The 16,955-nt window shown below is 37.3% G+C and overlaps 1 protein-coding gene and 1 pseudogene across 1 annotated transcript; one reads left to right on the top strand and one right to left on the bottom strand.

Moving 5' to 3' along the window:
• The first annotated feature begins 4,625 nt into the window (after positions 1–4,625).
• Positions 4,626–7,762, top strand: LOC148722242 (uncharacterized; annotated as a pseudogene).
• Positions 6,867–16,016, bottom strand: LOC111329931 (TNF receptor-associated factor 6-B). Its single transcript, XM_088735488.1, has 8 exons — positions 15,161–16,016; positions 13,838–13,898; positions 13,452–13,556; positions 12,613–12,774; positions 11,073–11,147; positions 9,748–9,828; positions 8,954–9,255; positions 6,867–8,383 (listed from the first exon to the last, which is right to left on the bottom strand). Exons 1-8 carry the CDS (start codon positions 15,412–15,414, stop codon positions 7,885–7,887), a joined length of 1,539 nt encoding a protein of 512 aa, XP_088591614.1. The 5' UTR covers positions 15,415–16,016; the 3' UTR covers positions 6,867–7,884.
• Between the last annotated feature and the right edge of the window lie 939 nt (positions 16,017–16,955).

Raw genomic sequence — 16,955 nt, 5'->3', positions numbered from 1 at the left:
TGCATAATTAATGTTGGGGTAGTATAGTACTCTTGTCCCGTATAACCCCATACCAATCAAAAACAAAGCCGTAGTCCCAAAGGAAATCTGTTGTTTCGCCTCTGCTTTCCTCTATCCAAGAACTGAATGCATAATGAAGTATGGGGTTATACATCCTCGGAGACCCAGGGGCTGAGTGGATTTCAAGTTAGGGCATGAAGAGCCCCTGGGGACATTAGGGAGCTTAAGCAACCACGACGACGAACGGAGGACGACGACCGGAAGTAGCGAGAACGTCACTGCGCAAGCGTGGACCAAGAATTCCGTCGTCGTCTTATCGTCGACGACTTGAGATGGACCAGTTTCAAGTCGTCGTGAACTCGGAACTTCAAAGCAGTTTTTCTCATCAAAAGGTGCGGCTTTATTGTCGTTTTTTTGACAGTCTATGGCCGGTTGGAGTTTGTATTCGCTTCGTCGGTTGATTTAAACCTCCCTGTTCAGTTTTCTAAACAAATAAAATTCGAAAACCCACTAACTCATTTTCCTTCCTCCGCACAACAGATGTCAAGTCAAGCTGTGAAAGCGACCACGTTAGGTTTAAATTTATTTGAGTATATTTTACGAAAGAGTGCTGTTTATCATTTTTATTGAATGAAAAGGTTTAAATGGCAGTGCAATACACCACTGCTTTCGGTCAAAAGCTGTGTGTATGGAACTGTCGGTTTATTGCTACTAAAACATTTTGCGTGTTGCTGTTCTCCCGTCGAGACGCTTTAAACAGCAAAGAATTCTTTAGATCGGTGTGTCAACATGAGCGTGCGTGAATACCTCTCAGGGTTTGCGAATCTATTTTCGAAATGTTTGATAAAGATCTAGATTTACAGCGATAAAAATTATTCCGACAAAATCACACGGAAAAAAATAGTATTCTTGTTTGAAGCGCGACGACTGATCTGTGCCGATCGCTAGCTAGCATTGATTAAAATTGACAGACTTGAGTCGTTTGCTCGCCAAAGGAAGGAGCATCAAAGGTAGAACATATCAGGCTAAGGCACGTTGAAAATCAGGCAAGCCTTGGGCAAAATAGGTTTGTTTATACCAGCAACACTTAGAACTGAATTTTAATCTCGAATAACTTCCGTAAAATTTATATTTTAAACTTTTATCATGCGTAAATTAGTGTAAATAAAGCTAAAGCTTAATAATTCCTTGGACTTTTGATGTTCAAGAATTGAATAACGTACTCTCAAACTTTCGATAAAGGTGAAAATTTTGATCCATGACCGAGAAGAAGGTTTTGGAGGTCTCTGAACGATGTCATTTCTTAAACTGACGAAGCGAGAATAAACAAAAATTTCAGACGTCGTCGTCCTTGAGCAAGTGGATGTCCATTGTTAAATCATTATTTATTTATTTATTATTATTTTCCCGCTAAAAATGACGTCCTCGTTCCAGACCCTTCGCGATTACTTGACGTCGTCGTCGTCCCTTTCGTCGTGGTCGCAGTCGTTCTGCCATCTGATTGGTGCCAGAAAATCTTCGTGTTTTTCTGCCCAATCAGAGTGAAGTGTGCTTTAGAGTCCTTTCGTGTGTTTTAACACGGACATATACTAGCTCGCCATGTTTGTTTGGACCGTGCGATGGAGATTTGCTTGAGGTGAAAAGTTTCAGTCTCGGCACACAACGTAAGAGAAATCGATCAGATTGTCCGCGAAAATCTTACCGGAAATTATACTGAATACTTTCGCAGGTATCACTAGAGAACGTGTTTTAAAGTTTGCGAGGTTTGTATACCACACGATGGTTGCAGTCATTGATATGTCGCTTTAAACGTTAAACTAGATTTAAGCTTAAATCTTTCTAGATTTTTTTGCATAATTTGCTGTGACTGAAACTTTGCCAATCCCGTGAAGTTATTTCCTCGCACGGGCCACGCAGGTATGTCGAACAACTGGCGCTTTCGCCTACGTAGCTTTCTGGTTTCTCTGCGCGCCAAAATCTAGTCTTAGTAATAAAGTCATTCACAATACGGCCAAGGTTGCAGAGAACGTTAAGTTCGTGGACGACCTCCAGCAAGTGCTAAGAGAAAGCTTAGCTGTGTTTCCGGTTTGCTAATTAAAATCTGAACAAAAACTTATTAACGAGAACATCGTGGGAAGGAGAGATGTTTTCGGGCAGTTACCGAAGGGGTTTGGAAAGAGCTTAATCTTTCAACTGCTGTCTAGAGTGTTGAAATTCTTGAGCTAGGAAGGCCACGGATTCTCTTCTAGTCCCTTGGTCATTGTCATTTCACCTCAGTCTGTCGATTGCTGAAGACCAAGTTAAATACCTTTGATCATTGGGAATCGATCCGATGCTGTTTTCAGTGGGAAAAACAAAACCAAAGACCAAGAAATATTGGATGGAAAGGGCGGGTTTGCTTTATTGCAAATGTCAGCTTAGTAGTACAGGGTCATCTACCCACATCTATTAAGCAAATATTTCCACGCTTAGCTTTTCTTTTTTTTCGAGCGAAGATGAGATTAGAGTTTGGCATGCACAGAAAGTTTCGCAAGTACCAGTTGCTCGACATACCTGCGTGGCCCGTGCGAGGAAATAACTTCACGGGATTCGCAAAGTTTCAGTCACAGCAAATTATGCAAAAAATCTAGAAAGATTTAAGCTTAAATCTCGTTTATCGTTTAAAGCGACATATCAATGACTGCAACCATCGTGTGGTATACAAACCTCACAAACTTTAAAACACGTTCTCTAGTGATACCTGCGAAAGTATTCAGTATAATTTCCGGTAAGACTTTCGCGGACAATCTGATCGATTTCTCTTACGTTGTGTGCCGAGACTGAAACTTTTCACCTCAAGCAAATCTCCGTCGCACGGTCCTAACAAACATGGCGAGCAACTGCCCTACAAGTATATGTCCGTGTTAAAACATACGAAAGGACTCTAAAGCACACTTCACTCTGATTGGGCAGAAAAACACAAAGATTTTCTGGCACCAATCAGATGGCAGAACGACTGCGACCGTTTGGAACTAGTCTTGTAAGACAATGTCCCCAGGGGCTCTTCATGCCCTATCTTGAAATCCACTCAGCCCCTGGGTCTCCGAGGATGGGGGTTATACGGAAATCTTGCCAGAAAAGGGCCTCTTAGGGCCTGATTACATGAGCCGGGCTGGCCCGGTTAGCCGGGCTGATTTCTTTTGTTTTGGTGTTCGCCAAAGCGTGAAAACAAAAGAAATCAGCCCAGCTAACCGGGCCAGCCCGGCTCATGTAATCAGGCCCTTAGTCGTTAAAGTGACGATGAAGACGGTCCTAATGATCCATAGTCGTTTGATCAGAGACATCAGTTTAATTGAACCACAAGGATATCGATATTGATCGAGGCGAGAATGTTGTTGAGATGGAGATCATCTTGTCCATCTTCTTTGTGTAGAAAGCGAAAAACCTGGGAGAACTCCTTACATTGTGATCGTTGTGGACACGGCCTGCGGCTCTCTTAATTTGAACTGGGCATAATTTATTTTCAAGTTCCCAAGTAGGTGAGATTACCAAAAAAAATTGCTCGAACCAGATAATTGAAATTGAAGTACAATGTTTTTTTTTATATGTCGTGTCAGCAGAATTTCAACTTCTAGTTCCTCATAGTTCTAATTTACTCTGCAAAATTAAAAAAGTTTGATTTAATTCATGAGGTTGAAAGAAAGAAACTAGTGAGTAACAAACATACTGCATGTTGTAATTGTAAGTTCCTCGTCAATTGTATTGAGTAAAGTTTAAAAAAATTTGGTGACAGAAACATGCACAGCTGATCGAATTTTTCTTAACTGTATGTTCGCTTCAAAATAGAACCATTTCCTCGCTGTATCAATTGTGGAAAATTGAAGTTTAATTCTGAATATCAACTTATACACATAATTTGTTGGAGTATTTCAGTGGAGAGCTGCATTGAGCTTTCCAAACATTTACCGGAAAATATAATTTCAGACTTTTGGGTTTTTAATTTCAAGTTACTTTTCTTTGAAAGAGTGACAAAAGTCTTGGCACAGTTTACTGCTTTGAATTTTTTTTTAATGACTTCCATTTATCTCCTCTATATCACATTTCTAGTGTTCTTACTGATTCACTCAACTCCACTGAGTACCTTACTTGGAAAATAATTCACCCAAGACTGTTCCTAAGCTGATTTTACTTTTGGCTGGAAGCAAACACATCCTTCTGAGCATTGAAATTAAGTAAAGAAAAACAAATGATAGTCATTGTCATCTCAGTAACAAAAGTAATGGCCATCAAGTACAATATGACACTATTGAATGGTAATTATATTATCTTTAAGTTTCACTGAAAATTTTACACTTGACATCACTGTTTTATGGAAAAGAAAAAGTTATAATGCTGCCACAAAAGAAAGAACAGGATGACTTGCATATTTTGGTTGTAATTTTCTTCTTTTTACTGGAACATTCAGTTACAAATGCTTACTTTTGAAGTTTGTGCAAGTTTCCATTTGCTACAGTACAGTAAAAAACAGTTGTAAATGTGCACCATGAACAGGTGCCATCTTTCAATCTCTTCCAAATCAACTGTCTGCAAAATTAAAATCCTCACGTTCAGAGCACACTTTGGTACTAGATGTTATAGTACTTTGAAGTACTCTAGTAGTAGAGAGTTGGTGCTCCAAATGGCTAGGAAAAGGTGAGATTTCTCCCGAAGTAGCCAAATGGGTTTTAAATAAAGAAGCGAGACCAGGAGTTGCATTTGGAAACATCAAAAAACACAAAACAAGTAACCCACTCAGACTTGTTACATCTTGTTGTGGCACGGCAATTGAAAACTTATCGGCCTTTACTGAATTTTATGTACAACCACTTGCTCGAAAATTACCATTGTTTATTAAAGAGTCACCACTGACCTGCTTAACAAAATAGTACATCTTAACACAAGCGGTCCATTTCCAACTGGCACCTTACTGGTCTCGTGGGCCGTGGTTTCAATGTTCCCTAACATTGATAACAAACTTGGCCTCACTGCAGTAAGGAAGGCTTTGAATACTAGAGAAAACAAATTTCCATCCACGACTTGTATTTTAGAAGCCATAAAAATTTGTTTAAAAACCAAGCATTCTGTTTTTAAAGAGAATTTCTTTCTTCAGATCCATGGCACAGCTATGGGTCCGAAGAATGCTTGTAGCTATGCCGATCTAGCCATGGGCGAAATTGATCACAACGCTGAGTTTTCTGGTCCGATAAAGCCGTCCTTATGGTAGCGATATTGAGATGTATTTGATCTCTGGCAGCGGGGCCTTCCTGCCCTACATCAATTTACTGATTTCATCAATTCTCTGTATCCTAATATTAAGTTTGAGCTAGTTTTTTCTGAGCGTGAGCTCCACGTACTTGATCTCACTTTACATCTTATAGATGGATTTAACAGGACAGACGTCTAATCCAAACCTAGAGATAGCCATTTATATCTTCTACCTTCCAGCTGCCATCCTAAGCACGTTTTCAAGGCTATTCCTTTTGGAGTAGCCACAAGATTGAAAAGAAATTGCTCTGAAGAAGTATTTTTTGCCGAGAGAACAGCTGAATACTAAGAGTACCTTGTTAACAAGGGTTACCCCTCTAAATTAGTTTCTAAACAATTCTCCAAAGCCTCCGCCATCCCTAGAAATAATTTACCCAGGACTCGTGGAAAAGAAACGAAGAAACTATTTGCATTTGTTACTACACTTAATCCTAACTTGCCCGACGTAGGCAACATAATCAGAAAGCATTTGTTTATTCTGCAATCTAACCCCAAATTGAAAGAACTTTTTCCTCGAAGTTCTATCATACCATCTTTTCTTCAATTGAAAAATCTCAAAGAATTGTTAGCACCATCTCGTTTTAAAACTGCTAGCAAGAGACAAACCATTCCTCATAACAATGGCTGCTTTAAATGCGATAGGAAAAGATGCAACCTCTGTCAGAATTTCTTTGTTGAATCTAAATCATTTCTCAGCTTTCAGACGGGCAAAAATAACACCATTCACTCTAGACTTTCCTGTGACTCTAAAAATGTGATTTGCTTGGCTTCCTGTAAGAAATGTCACCTGCAATACATGGGATCTACTACTACCGACTTTAAAGTGAGATTTCGAAATCACAAATCTGCCATGCTCACAAACAAAACAACTTGTGAAGTAGCGATACACTTTAACAAAACCCCACACACCCTGGACGATTTTTCATTCCAATGCATTGATCAGGTACAGGCCCCTTGTGGCTCTATAGAGATCGATAGGCTTTTAATCACAAAAGAGGCTTATTGGAGTGCTCAGTTGTTCTCTTTGGCACCCCATGGTTTGAATGAAAGAAAGGAATTTCATTTGAAAAATAGAATTTGCTATAATTAATTTTTCATCTTATATTAGGTGCTACTAATTGATTGTTCAAAGGCCCTTTTCTTGGATTTTGTCGTCCCTTTAGGTGTGGATTGGACTCAGAGGCCCTGCCAAGGGATCTTATTATGATTAGTATCATTTAAGGGCCCCTCCAGGGATTTTGTTGCTAACCCTCCCTTTTGGGCTCCAAAGGCCTTGTTTTGGGATTTTTTTATGGTTTACAGTTGTAGTTAAAAGTGGGCCTTCCCTTTTTTAATGCTTGCCACATTGCTTCTTTGCAATTGGTTATGCTACTCATATTAACATATTTAGTATTCTTATCTCTTAGTTTTTAGGGTTTGTTTCTTGTATTTTGTCCATTGCTTTCTTTGTAATTAGGTTTTTTGTTATCTTTTTATTAGCACCAGTTCACTAGTCGTTATCTGTAATTACGTAATCATAAGCACTTTGATCCTATTTAATGCCCTTTTTTTATTTCAAAAGTTGTAAATAACTGGAAAAGGTCTCTGACCAAAACGTTTTTTATTAAAATTTTTTATATTATTTTACGTCAGAAGTTGTCTATCCTCGCAATTTTTAAACTTTCTATACATAAATATATATATTATATATATATATATATATAAGATATAGCACATGTCTAAAACAGGTCTAATAAATTATATATCTATATCTGATGAGGCCCAGAAGGCTGAAGCAGCACTGTCTGCAGTTAGTTATATATATATATATACCCATAATAACACACAATATGCTGCTATTTAATAGAAGCATATCAGACCTTGATTATTGGTACTTTTACTTGTACCTTCAGAGATGAATTTGTCAGACTCATTCCTTTTAGCTGAAATGACCCACTGTTTCTATTATTCCTGACTCCCTAATAAAATCATAATTAGAAGAGATGAATAACAAGTAAAAGAAGGGTTGGAGGCTGTTTTTCAAACAAGTGCCTGTAATTAGTTAAAATAAATTAAAGCAATACTACCAAAAAAAAAAAAAAGTAAACAAATGAAGCAAACCCTAAAATAACACTTAATGGAAGAAAAACTGCATGTGTCTGTGCATGGCACTTGCATGTAGATTTACATTAATGCTTTGTTGGATTCATTTCATGAAAATGAAATACAGGCCAGAAACAAAAAGAGAACATAGGTTTGAATTGCATTTCAGGTAACTTTAAGCACTTTCAGCTCAAGATGGCAAAGCTGGCGTAATGCCTCTTGTGTTTCCCTTTTCATCATGGACAATTCTCTACTAGGGAGATGTTTTCTTGCTAAAAAAAGAAAAATAAAAGAAAAACAAATTCTCTGGTCTGACTTGCAATATAATGGGTATAAGCACGGAACATAATTACAATGCACCAAGTATATATAGTTACAAATTTATAAACTGAGAAAATATATGGCTGAAAATATAAAAATACATAGCTGGTTCAGTTTTTTCAGTTCTTTCTAGTCTCTCTGAAATAAGAGGAAGTGTATCATGAACATTCCAAGCCGTTCATAACAACACTGGATTAATCAGCCAACTAGCTCAAATTTCACCAACAAAGTATTGTTCTTACAATACTGTGGCATGTGGATCTTGTCAATTGGTGCAAAATTTTCATAACCAGAATACTCAGAGCTTATAACATCCCATGGAGGTACTGGTCTTTGAAAGACACTCGGTTCAGGTTTGGTTACCACAGTTTTGGTGATGTGGTAGTGGAGAGATCCCTCAGACTGATCCACAATAGATAAGGTGAAACCTTTTGAAAAAGGCCATTCTAAGTGCTTGTCATGATCACCTCTCATCATATGAACATGAAGGGCCACATGTGTACCAACTCCACTCTTCACACCATTTAAATTAATTCGCAAGCACATCTTGTACCCACATGGACTGGTGTAAAAACCTGGACTGTACATCACTGGGCTTACACCACTGACAGCATCCTGGCAACACCTGTCCATGTTTTCTATCTTCCAGATATACTGTCCATTACAAAGTTGCTGCCCTTGCTGCAGCAACTTCACCCTATAATTTCAGGAATACAGGAAAATACATTAATGAAGACTTTTGGCATATAGCTTTAAATTTACTTTTCTAGGTAATTATGCCTCCAAAGACTATAGAACTTTAAAAGGAATGGTAGTTATCAAGTTCTTGCATTAAGTGCTTTTTATTGTTATTATGCAAATTCCCATGCAACCACATGACCAAAGTTTAAGCATTAAATAACTCTGCATTTTGTGTTTTAAATAACAGTCACCAAGCGTAAAAGTCTACCAACAATTAGCAAGCTACAAACAACAGGAATTATAGAAACCTAGTAATTAAATTTTGGTTTAACATGACTGCATTGGCTTTTAAATCAATTCAGTTGGTAAAAAAGGCTGTATGTAAACATTCAGTCTGTAAGGGGCTGATTACTTCACTTTGAGATTAAGAAATATACAATGTAGAACCTGAGAGTCATGGATCTCCAACAATTAGCACAATGAGACAAGAACAATTAACGACAACCTCTTTCTCTAAAAATTACAAACTAAAGACTCATATCAGAAGTTGAAGAAATCTTTCCTTGAAAAGAAAACAAACACTTACTCCAGTTTCAGTTCGTGTACCCTGTCAAGAGTTTCCTTCAGTTGATGCCTTAACAGGTCAATTTCATTGGAATGCTCATGAAGAGTTTCTTGCATGTCACCCACTTCACTTTCCAGCCGTTGATTCCAATTTGCCTGTTTTTCAAAAGAAATGTTATTTTCATCCTTTAATTTGACCTCTGTTTCCTTTAAATCATTTCTCTGCATGACCTCCTCGTGATAGATGAGAAAAATTTTCATCAAATCCATAATTTGACTTAAATGTTCTTCCACAAGGTGTTCCCCTGCATCAGATTGAAAGCCCTGGAAAAAAAATTGGGAAAGGTTAGTTGTTATTATATCTAGATATTGAACCAAAAATAATTTAAATTGCAGGCCATCTGAGGTAATGGTACAGCTTGCTTAGGAACAAAACAATTTATCAATAAAAACTTTTAAGATAATTATCCACACATTTCTTTCATGAGTGTCTTGGAATGATTTGACTATTTTCTATCAATAAGCTATCATGACAAATCGAATGTAATTTTAATAAATATAAGATCATAAATATTTTAACATCTAGCTAAAGTATATAATTAAATTGATATTCAAAAGATTATAAACTTCACCTACAGGTGACTGCAATTTACTGTGAGATCTGCTCAACTGATGAAATTTCACTCTGAATCCGAAATTGGGGAAAAAATAACATCAGAATCCACTGATCTGTTGGCCTATAATTATTCACACCCTTCTTCATGGGCATATTTAAAATTTGTAACTGCATGTAGCATATTATGTTTCGATCCTCACCTCAAATTCACATAATCCCACATGATTGAATGGGCACTTAATCTTTACATTTGGGCAATGGTGTTGTAAGTGGAATTTCATCTAATTTTGAAAATTAATAAATGAATAAACAAATGAGAACAAAAAAAGTTACAAATTAGAATAAATATTTTTTTCCTCAAAAACTATCATGGCTGTTTAAATCAATCCTTCATTTGCTCCCTTTCAAATAACAACACAGTGACACTATTAACTACACCAACTGTCTTATATTATTCCTGCAACTATCACTATAATTATTAATTGTGATAAAAAAGAAGATGAAAAGTCAAAAATTTAAAGTAGACAAAGTTGTGCAGTGTGCAAGCATTGGTACAGTGACAATAAGTGTCTTGGCCAAGGACATGCCTCCCTCAGCACTTACAGCTACACTTTGTCAATGGCCCACTAAATAGAGGGTCCCCTATGCTTTTTGAGTGAAATGTGAAGTGTGATTGAAGGTAATGTCCATAGGAGCGATTTTTCTTATTTGATTGCGAGCTGTGAATTATTAGCTGAATTAAACATAGCTCTTGAACCATTTTTTTTTGTGTGTGATGAATTTCTGGCTATTTTATTGTTTGGTAATGTACGTATTGTTCTTGAACAGCTGTGGTTATAGGTTTTGACCAGGGATTCGACACTGAGACGGACTTGATATCTACTGATATAAGTCATAAAACAAACCATTTATAGTTCTCAAACAAATAAAATAAGACATTGCATCATCTTTCTTTGCATAAGACTTGTCAAGACTAGAAAAAGTAAAAATATTCATTCAACATGGTTGTCTCAGATTTCACCTAAACATGAAAGAGTTTTAGGTATTGTTAGCAATGTGCATAAGGGCCAAATATTTTTATGTGACTGAGCTTTGAAAAGGGAATGTAGGGGACCAGCCCTGTAAACAACAGCTAGGCCACTGCATCTGGCACTTAAAATGAAGATGATCAATTTTGATCAGCTGTTCAAAGTGTCTGTATTACTGAACTTAATTTATTACTTTATTATAGATATGTCTTTATTAGCCTGCTTGCAGGCTAAAGTTTGTGTCTTCAGGAGCAAGATCTAGCACAATGAATATTCAGTCACTATATTGGATGGGTGGAAGATTTGAGACAAGTGACAAAGTGAGAGGGAGAGGGAAGGGGAGAAACCCTGGTTTTGCCTTTACTCCCTCCCCCTCTGTTACGTGTCCCAATTCTTCCACCCACACAGTATGGTGACCAAATATTTGCTGTGTTGAGTATAGTCTCATGCTGGAAGACACAAACTACCACCTGCAAGCAGGCTGTGTCTTTATTTACCTTGCCTCTCTGTATACCCTCTTGTTTACATTCATTGCATTGCTCAGGATACTTTAGGCAGCTTCCAAAATGTTTCTGAAAGGAAAAGTAAAAGAAAGTTTATCAAACATGTGTTACGTGCACGAATGACTAACAAATGTCAGCTAACAAAGCATATATGAAAATAGACTCCCGAGTACGATATACGGCACGCAACAAAAATGTAACAACAAGCAGTTACCCATTTCAACTATTATTTAATTAGTTTTACATTGTCTAATTTACTTAGGTTAAAGATTAAGTTAAGCAGTTCATAAAGCAGGCTTACAATCTTCATGCCATGTAAGTGTTCGTTGTCTTGATCAACTTCCAATTCCAACATCCGCCGACTGAAGACCACAGCGCTTGGCTTTCTTGATTTATCGCATTCTTTCCTTGTACACAAACTCTTCCGGAGGACTCCAAAGTAAACTCTGTATTCTCTATCTTCTTCCTCTCTCGACTATCGTCTTTTTCATCTCTTTCTTCTCTCCGGATATTGCAAGGTCAAAAGGTCATAGCCTCGTCATATTATAGCTTCCACAAGTTCAGTCAGCAAGCCATGAGGGTAAGCCCTTGGGCAAATCTTTTTTGTACTTCTCACAAGCCAGCTTTTATACATTTACTTTAGTTATCTAGAATGTTCTGTTACTATTTATAGCGTATTACAAGTTGTACTATTTTTGGAAACTGCTGAGTCACATGAAAGAAGTTTCTGGAATATTACAGACTATAGATAATTCTAGAAAAGTCTGGGATTGCGTGACAGATTCAGTAAAAATAATTTGATCCTCGTAACACATGAAACCACCACTACCTTTATTGCAATAAAAAGATTATTAAAATAATGCAGAATTCTATAAAACTACAAGATATTTTATTCCCTTTTATACGACAAAGAAATCTGTTAATTAAAACATTAAAATGAGCACTGAATGCCATTGCAACAGATAAATTGGGTATCAATCAACACCTGCAGGCATGAAGGGAAAACATTTTCTTTTCCAATCTAAAAAGATTTGGAAAACCATGAACCCTTTGTCACTCACAGTGTTCACGTCCTGCTGGGATATAATTAACCTTTCTATAAAAATGCCTTTTTCACAATGTCTCGCATGCATTATCTAAAGATAAATTCATTACCTTAATTTTTTAGAAATTTAAGTTGAAGTGACCAAACAAAAAACTTCAATTTAAAGGTGAACAATTCCACAAGAAAGAAGTCTCCAGAGGTCTAAAGTAACATTAGCATATAAGGAGAAAGTTGTCATAATTAATTCACTCTGATATGTCACTACTGAGTCCTTAGATATATAGCTTTGTCAATTAACCTTTGAGATTTGTTGTAAATTGACATGTTAGGAAAAATTCAAAATAGACTCACTAACACATAGTGAGTTCTAATGAGTAACAAACTAAAGCAGAAAAGAAAAAAATTGCGGCATGCATATATATAATACATTACAATAATGCAAAAGATATGCAATTCTATGTAAAAATTAACAGTAACTAAGAGGCTCACCTCCACTTCACACCATGAAACTGCATCCCCACAGTGCTCACATGAAATCTTCCTCAGCAAACATTCATTTTCCATGTGATATTGGAGATTTTTTCTTTCAGGCTGCACACCACAGTTATGCTCACATTCAACACGAAAAAAGAGACATTTATGGGAATGATCCTATCATGAAGGAAATCAAAACATCACATGAAATAAAATACCTTTCCAGTAGTTACATACCGTTATGGAATATAATACCCTTGTTGTATGCGGACTTACTCTCAGAATGACTGTTAAATACAATACCTGTCTTTATAATTTAGACTGCATGCTTCTGTTCTTGTATGCTCTGTGTGGCTGGTATTAAGCAGGGCTCGATACTAACAGTAGCCAACTATAGCCACAGACTCATAGAAATTCAGATTTGGCTTGTGTTTTGCGATTTTTATTGGCCAGTTTGGCTAGTAAACAAACTGAAACTGTTGTTACCTCTAAGGTGTCAATTGCCACTTGGCTAGTAAGTTGAAAAATTAGTGTCGACCCCTGTTAAGCTGATATAAAATTCATACTGATAATTCTTATAAGTGATAGCAGCTGCTTTTCAGTCACTTGTCTCAACTGAATGAGTGAAACAGAGATCTAATTGGCTGATTGGATTGTGTCACCTGGAATGTGATTTATCCCATGAGATTGTGCAGTGATAATTAATGTGTGGATATAAAATTAACTCATGCCTTGCTGATTCATACTCTTCCAAGACCTGAATGACATCCAGAGGAATGTCACCTGTGCTATTAGTTAGACATACAGTTTCTTATGTTAAAATAATCTTATGGGCATCAGGGCTAATTTTATACCTCTAACAATGAAAGGGGACCTTTCCAAGGACATCCAACACCTTTTGCTTTGCAAAAAACTTCCAACTTCAGTATTTCCTGTTTTGCAAAAGTGTCTGGATAGATCTGAAGATTAATAATAAAAAATAAACTGAGTCAACTCAAGCTAGTACCAATATTCACATTCTCACACTTAACAATATTAATAGTTAATCAGCCCTCCTTTGTTTAGAAATAAACTTTGTAATATTGATAATTTTATGAAATCTAGTCACCTCCAGTCACCTGAATGATTCAGGTAAGAGTTGAGGTAAATTACAGATTATGCACACTTTCTTCAGATATTTTACACCTGCTTTTGAGTATTTGCTTTTTTCAATTTTAGTTATAATTGTAACTTAAAATACCTGATCTGACTGTGAAAGAGGTTCTTTATCCTCAGGGCAAAGTGGAGCACCAGCATTACCTCTGGAAAAATTAGAGGAGGATAGGGTATTACAAATATGTATTAATCAAACATAACCGCCGCCTGGTTAGCTCAATTGGGAGAGCGCCGGACTGCTGTGCGGGAGGTCGAGAGTTCAATACCGGCCGGACCAACACTCAGGGTCTTAAAATTAACTGAGAAGAATATGCTTCCTTTCTTTAACATCTAGAAATGGTTAGATATTCTAGTCTTCTCGGATAGGGACGAATAAATGGAGGTCCCGTCTCCTGCAGGGTTAGGGGCAGGAGACGTTAATTTCCCACGCACGAGATTACTGTGTGATGGATGTCCTCCCCTGGGGTGGGATGGGTGGGTTTCCACATTTGCATTTAAAACGAGCTATAAGCTCATATGCGATATGTGGTTAAAATAAAATTACTTACTTACTTACTTATATCTTATGATTTGAAATGAATATTTAGGATAAAACAATATGTAAACTTTTAAAACTGCATACTTTCAATGACGTTTTATTTTCCTTTCAATTAACCAAAAATTATAATTATACCACGATCTGCAAATATTTGGGTGCAGCTGAATCTAAATTACACAACTCGGCTTGAAAGAAGCATGCTGTCTTAGTTGAGGGGATATTCTTTATGAATAACGCGAACTGCTATAAACTATGACTTAGTGTTAGTACAGAATAGTCAAAGTTCCAAGCGACACTATTTATGCATCTGATAACTGAAGTTTAGAACAGTTGGAAACGACTGTCAAACTCTCTGTATCACTAAAGCAGAAGCTGCAAATGAAAGAAATTGGCATAATTTCGCGTGCTCGTAACCCATGCACGTTCGGGGTCTAACCAGACTTCACTGCTTGCTTTTTTCGCTCTCGGCGAGATTCCTTTACATTTTCTCTTAATCGTCGCTATCGCAGTTGAATGGATAGATGCAGTGGCCAATGACTCCTCTTTTCAATTAAAACCATTTGTAACTAGGCAAGTATCTCCGAAAAAGGTTTCTTCGGTTGTTGTTCGCACAAAAGTTCGACTGAAGCTTTGCTCTAATGCTTGGCCAAACGATCGAGTTCTTTACGTTCCTAATAGTCTTCTCAACAAGTCAAATTAAACTCGATTCATAAAACGCATCGATCATCGACTAAAATCACAACGTTCAGGGTTTGAGGTAAAGACGTTGAACTTTATGAAGGTTTTGATTTGAGTCATACCGTCTTGCTGTACCTCTAGATAAATAAATGTACTGCGTAAATGTTTTGTAAACAGTTCCCGGTGTATTACCTCATACGGCGTTCGAGACATTTCCTACAAAATCTGTGACCACACTCCGTCTGGACTGGTTCTCGAAGCCCTAGATGACAAATGGAACACTTGTGCTTTTTTTCTAATGGCGGATCAAAATCTTCATCATAGCCTTTCAACTCTTCCACGAGTTCGGAGCGAGATGTTGAGTCGAGTTCATTTGGAATATGTCCAAATGGAGCATATAGGGGCATTAAAGAGGAATTCTCCTCCCCAGTAAAGGAAAAAGCCATCAGTACACTGCCTAAGAAGAAACCTGGATCGATCACTTACTATCTCTCATATCATATGCGCAACTGAAAAACAAATGTAACATGCATGATTTATTTCTACATATGACGTAATATTTCATAACACGCGTCCAAGCCTGTCTAAGCCGAGCTTACCCGTGTTAAGTACCGATTTCATTGGAGCCTGGAACCAGTCTCACAAATAAAAATTATTAACTTGGAGATTACAGACATAATAATAATAAAAAAAATAATAATTTTTTCTAATAATAATCTTATTTAGCAATAATTTCCGTAAAATTCTCTACACTACAAAATATTAACAGCGTAAAAAACGATCCAAAATAACTCACTTTCGGCTCACATCTACTCCTTTTTGTTTTAATGTCAACGCGTCTGGAAAACTATGAATAACAGAGTCAAATCTGAACAGATTCAAAGTCTAATAATCTGATAAGTAAAAGCATATCTAAAACTATACAGAAAAGAGAAAAGTGAATGGCAAATCTAGAACCCTATATGCAAGGTTGCTAAAAAGCATTAAACAATGTCAATGGCTCCCTTGGCAGCTGCGATTTCAAAGTCACAATTGCAATTAAAGTCATACGCAGCGCGGCGCTTCACCCGCGATCCTCGATGGCAAACTAAGGCCAACCGAAGGAGGGTAAAGGATGTCTTTGCTCGGATCCGGGAAATTTTTTGCGAGTATCGTTCCCCTTTCTTGGCGGCTATCAGCTTGGCCAACCGGCTGTGGTATCTTATGCATTCCATCCCCATCCCTTCCGTAGTTGTAAATACAAGCGGCGTGAACGAGCCATGCTCAACATCCAACACTCTCCTTGAGTACAGCCGCCTCTTGTTGTTTTCATGGATGCGATAAATCTGCTGTGGTTCCTGGTCCTTGTAAGACTCGGCATTAGGGTGGCAAACCCTCACATCGAAGAATGCCGAGCTCTGGGGATCCCAGAAGCCACGCGCCCGAACGTCCAATCTTGCGTCTTGTGCTCTATTAGACCCTCTGCTGAGTTGTTCTTCAGTGACGTCTTGGAGAACTGGCTCGACCTCGACATCGGTACACACTATACTCTATAATAATTATAATGGAAACTTTATTTGTGTTTTTAAATGCACAATTGTAAATCTCACTACGTATAGGCAATTTACAAATGCTGCTTGAGATTGGCTTATTCAACACACACACAAAAATCAAAATTGCATCAAATCTGGGTTGTCCCAATCCCCATTTCTACAACAAAAGACGTAATATGTTGCTCTAATAGCTATATTTATCATTTTCTTGATTATGTAAAGTTGCTGCTTTTGGGCAATGCCTATGTCATTCATCATGCCTAAGAACATAGAGCATTCATCTGAGAAAACGCCAAGGGAGCTCATGGAGAGATTTACAAACTTCACACATCTGAAAGTTCTACTCATTTCGTTAATCAAGTTCCGATATTTTTCTTTTTTACGTACTGCATTGTTGTACAAGTTAGATTCGAAACCAACTGTTAAATCTAGAACATATAGGCACTTAGACTGGG

This window comes from Stylophora pistillata, chromosome 10 (genome assembly GCF_964205215.1).
Source record: "Stylophora pistillata chromosome 10, jaStyPist1.2, whole genome shotgun sequence".
NCBI lineage: Eukaryota > Metazoa > Cnidaria > Anthozoa > Scleractinia > Pocilloporidae > Stylophora > Stylophora pistillata.
This window is presented reverse-complemented; position numbering and strand designations above follow the sequence as displayed.